This window comes from Dama dama, chromosome 20 (genome assembly GCF_033118175.1).
Source record: "Dama dama isolate Ldn47 chromosome 20, ASM3311817v1, whole genome shotgun sequence".
NCBI lineage: Eukaryota > Metazoa > Chordata > Mammalia > Artiodactyla > Cervidae > Dama > Dama dama.
The window spans coordinates 30,234,325-30,238,625 of NC_083700.1; the positions used below are offsets into that span (position 1 = coordinate 30,234,325).

The 4,301-nt window shown below is 51.8% G+C and overlaps 1 protein-coding gene across 1 annotated transcript; it reads right to left on the minus strand.

Moving 5' to 3' along the window:
• Window positions 1-310: 310 nt before the first annotated feature.
• OLFML3 (olfactomedin like 3) lies at window positions 311-3,936 on the minus strand. The gene is made up of 3 exons (XM_061121097.1): window positions 3,130-3,936; window positions 1,911-2,196; window positions 311-1,602 (listed from the first exon to the last, which is right to left on the minus strand). The coding sequence occupies exons 1-3, from the start codon at window positions 3,244-3,246 to the stop codon at window positions 782-784; spliced, it is 1,224 nt and encodes a 407-aa protein (XP_060977080.1). The 5' UTR covers window positions 3,247-3,936; the 3' UTR covers window positions 311-781.
• Window positions 3,937-4,301: the final 365 nt, after the last annotated feature.

A 4,301-nucleotide genomic window follows, 5' to 3' on the forward strand; every position in this document is an offset into this window, starting at 1 on the left:
ACTCTGCCCCTGGGCCCTAGTCCCATGGCCACAGGCACGGTGCCATTTGGGGTTCTGGGAAGGCTGGTGTGGACGATGGTGGGTGTGGAGGGAGGCCTTCTGCCCAACCTCCCTAAATGGTGGATACTCCGCCTCCCCAGGCGCCTCCTGATGAAGTCTGTAACTAGAGAAGCCCCTCTGCCTCGGCCTGGGAGCCCAGCCAAGGTCCTAATGTGGCTTAAGGAGTGGCTATGTGGCAGAGGAGAAAATGGACGACCATGGGGAGAAATCTGATCCAAGGGCTACCCCAAACACACACAGGCGAGGAGCAGTGGATTTTCCTTTTAATGCAAAAGTCTGCAGTACAGAATGAGTCCCATTCTCTAGGGCACTGAAGAGAAAGGGAGAGAGGGCAAAGCTAAAAGTCTTCTCCTCACCCTCTCTCCCCTGACTCCCACTGAGGCCAGAAATATTCTGTTGCCTGATCATTGGGGTTGCCCCCATATATTTAAGGGTCAGAGCTCTGAAACTGGGTCATCTTTCACTGGCTTGTAGTTTGTTTACATGGGGCAGCAGAGGAGTGAACATTTGGGGCTTTCTCTCTTTTAGCTCAGAAAGGATTCCTTAAGATCTGGAGTCCCATGTGAAATGCATGGGGCCAGGAGAATATAGCTTCCATGCATTAAAAACACGAGATTTGAATCACAACTTGCCCACATCTGGAGAATGAGGAGCAGGAAATTTAGTCAGGATATAAACGTATGGAGGTGAAAGAGATTCAGAAAAAACAAGACCAGCTCCCTCAAACTTCTTCCTCTTTCTTCCTCATGTCCAGCTTATAGACAATCTGGTAGCCATCATCCCAGGCGTAGAGCTGGCGCTCACGGGGGTTATAGCGCAGGCTGGCATGGGCACCATATCGGCGGGGGAAATAAGGGAGTGCTGCCCTTTCCGGGGTCAGGGTGCCGCTGGCATCAAAGGAGCACTGGATGCGAGCCCGACTGGCAGGGCGGGTATTATAGACGACGTAGAGGGTCCCACAGATGACAAAGGCGGCCTCGGCGTTCTCTCGGGGACATGGGGTATCCCACTGCTGCTCTGTGTCCAGTGTCTGTGGGTCTAACTTGGCCAGACACAAGTGCCTGTCATCCTCCTGGGTGGCATAGACAGCCCAAAGGCCCTCCTCGTCAGCCGCCAGGTCTATGTATGTGTCTGCCGTCAGCCCGTATGGGGGGATCAAACCCTCTGCTGGGAACACCGAACTGTCCACCACCGTCCGGTTTGCCAGGTGGAACTTGATGAGCTGCAAAGTGTTCTGCAACTCACCACCCCCTCCAGGTCCTCCAGGGGGCCTCCGGGCATAATACAGAAAGCCACCATATACCAGCTGGCCCGTGCCTACCCAGGGGAAGGGCACCCGGACCCGGGAAGCCTTCCGGGCGGCCATGGCAAGGGTGAAGTCACGCAGTCTTGGGAAGACAAAGGCTGTGTCATTCTGGGTCCCATCTAACACGTAGATCTTCTCTGCTGGGCCCAGTGGATCCTTTGTCCATAGACCGGCTGGGCCACCGAACCGCTTCAGGATCTTCATTGATCTCACCTGAGAGATCGTGTAGCCACAGTCTCGTGGGAAAGGAGAAAATCACAGGACAAGGAAATACAGGCAAGAGTTAGATGCTCACTGCAGGAACCTCGCTGGGTGGGCAGTTTGGACAAGAGCGGGCATTTGCCCAGTGGATACCTCTACTCTATGGAAGATTGGGAGAAAGGGCATCAGAGGCCTGGGTCCCCAGAAACTCTCCTTAATGAACCTGATATTACAGAGATTTCCCTAAAAGAGACTCCAGAAGATAGAGCCAGATAGACTGGGATAAGGAGAAAAAAGGGAAAGACTCAAGGAAGAACACAGGGGTCTGTTTCAGATTGCTTACCTGTTATCATATCGTACTTCTCATTTCTTCTGCCCTTGCCTTTGGTCCCAGGGCCTCCGGTCACCTTCTCATCAACCTCTACACAGGGTAGGGCTGGATTCTGGGTTTCCAGATAGTCCACCTCCCGCTCCAGACGGTCTACTCTCCCGGAGATGGTGTCGGCTTCGGTTCTGAGTGCCTCCCGCTCCTTCTCAGCCACCTCCAGCAGCGGCAGCATCTTGTTCTTGAAGTCCCGCAGCTCAGCAGCATGCCGGCTACTCTGGTCCTGGCACTGGGCCAGCCGTTCCTGAAGGGAGGGGGCAGCAGGAGGGAGAGCTGCAGGGTCACAACTCCCAGGCAGGAAGAGGCCCGAGCAGGGAGTCAGGATGGAAAAAGGCACAAACTCAGGCAGGCATCAGCATTCCCCGCAATCCCCAAAGGAAATAAAATGTTCGAGATGCTAAATGTGCAAAGAGCCAGGCTAAGACCCATGCAGGCCCCTATCCTGACTTTGCATCCTCTGGCCTACTGTCTGTGAGCAGAGCCACTGAATCATCTGAGCCTCTAGGGCAGTCTAAGTGCATGAAGGTGAGAAGGGATCTCTGCTCCGTTATGCTATCCCCCTCTTAGGAATTAGGATGCTACAGGCTCCAAGCCATTAAATAGGCAGAAAGTTGCAGATTCTCTGAGAACTTCCAACTTTTAATAGAACCATCAGCTCCTCTTGAGATGCATAAATCCTTGCAATTCTAGCTCTCACTTCCACTCTGTTCCCTTATCCCATTGAATCCCAGAGGTGAAACACAGAGGTATATTTGCTTTGGAACTGCGCTATGAATGTGGGCTTCCTTGGTGGCTCAGTGGTAAAGAATTTGCCTGCAATGCAGGAGATGCAGAAGACTTGGGTTCAATCCCTGGGTCGGGAAGATCCCCTGGAGGAGGAAATGGCAACCCATTCCAGTATTCTTGCCTTAAGAATCCCATGGACAGAGGAGCCTTGAGGGCTACAGTTCATGGGGTCTCAAGAGTCGGCCAAGTCTGAGCACACATGCACTGCACTCTATAGATGTGGGGAAAGAGGAAGATTTGCAATTCTGAGAATCCTCTTATTAAAAGATGGAGTTTTCTGTAGGTACTTACAGAGCCTAATTTGTCATCCATCCCCAGGTCCCTAACAAACTGGGTGAATCAACTTGGAAGATATGGAATCCTTCCGGGCTGGGCCAGAAGAGTCACTTACCTCTAAGGCAGCTAATCGGCGTTCCATGTATTCCACAAGGTGGTGCTGCTGTCCTTGAAGGGGTCCCAACCATGCCAAAAGGAACATCATGACGAGGAGCAGAGTGCGGGGCCCCATGGCAGTGGCAGAGTAGGGCCAGAGCGTGTAGTCCTGTGTGCGGTCGGCCTCTTCCACTCAAGCCGGCGGGTTAGCTCTGGAGGCGGGGTGGGGGCGGTGCGTCCTCTCCTCCTCCATCCCTGGTCTCTCTCACTACTCTGGAATGCTTTCCCAGTCTCTTTAAGGCCCTCCTCCTTTCTGCCTGGATTGATCAAACACAGATGGCCCTATTGCAGAGCAGCCAGAAGCTTTAACCACTTCCCGCCTAGGCTGCAGGCTCCCCAGGAGAGGAGAAGCGGACTGGAAAGTCTAGGGCAAAGGCCTTCTGGGCAGGCACCCAGGAAGAGGAGCTCGAAGGGGGAGGCAGAGACCCCAGAGCAAACTCGGCCAACTCTTTACTTCTGCTTTAGAATGCTTCCGATGCTGACTTCAGAAACATTCTTTGTTTATCCTCTCCTTTCCCAGCAATAACAGCATGGCTTGTTTTCTGCCTCTGGTGGAAGCTGGAAGCAGGGGAGGTGAGGCCTGAGAAGAGGTGGGGAAAGAGGCCACAGTGCTCCCATCTGTAGGACCCGCCTCTGCAGCTCACTGGCGCCATCTTGTGCTAGGCACCCGGTGTCACCTCAGAATTAGGAGGAAAACCAAGGCTGAGACTTCACCTCTGGTGGAAAATTTTCCACAAGGCAAGCCAAGTAGGCCGAATTTACAAGGGTTTTCATGATTAAAATGCAACTTTCCCCACAGACTATCCAGTTACTTAAGGAGCCTCTCTTTGATTTAGACTAAGAAAGACAATGTAACTGAGATTAAAACGAAAGAAACAAAAAAACCCAAAACAGGTCATTGAGAAATTCATAAATCAATTCTTGATTATCTGGAAGAGAGTCTGACAGCAGTCATTCTATATATTCTTCCTTTGCCTGAAAGCTCCTAGAATATTATCTTACCAAAACTAGAGAGTGTTCAGTGAGTTCACACTAATTTTACACCCATTTAGGGGGGGAAAATCTGAAAAATTTATGTTTGTAGTCTAAATTAAAATAAATGTACTCTGACTTCCCTGCTAATGGGAGAGA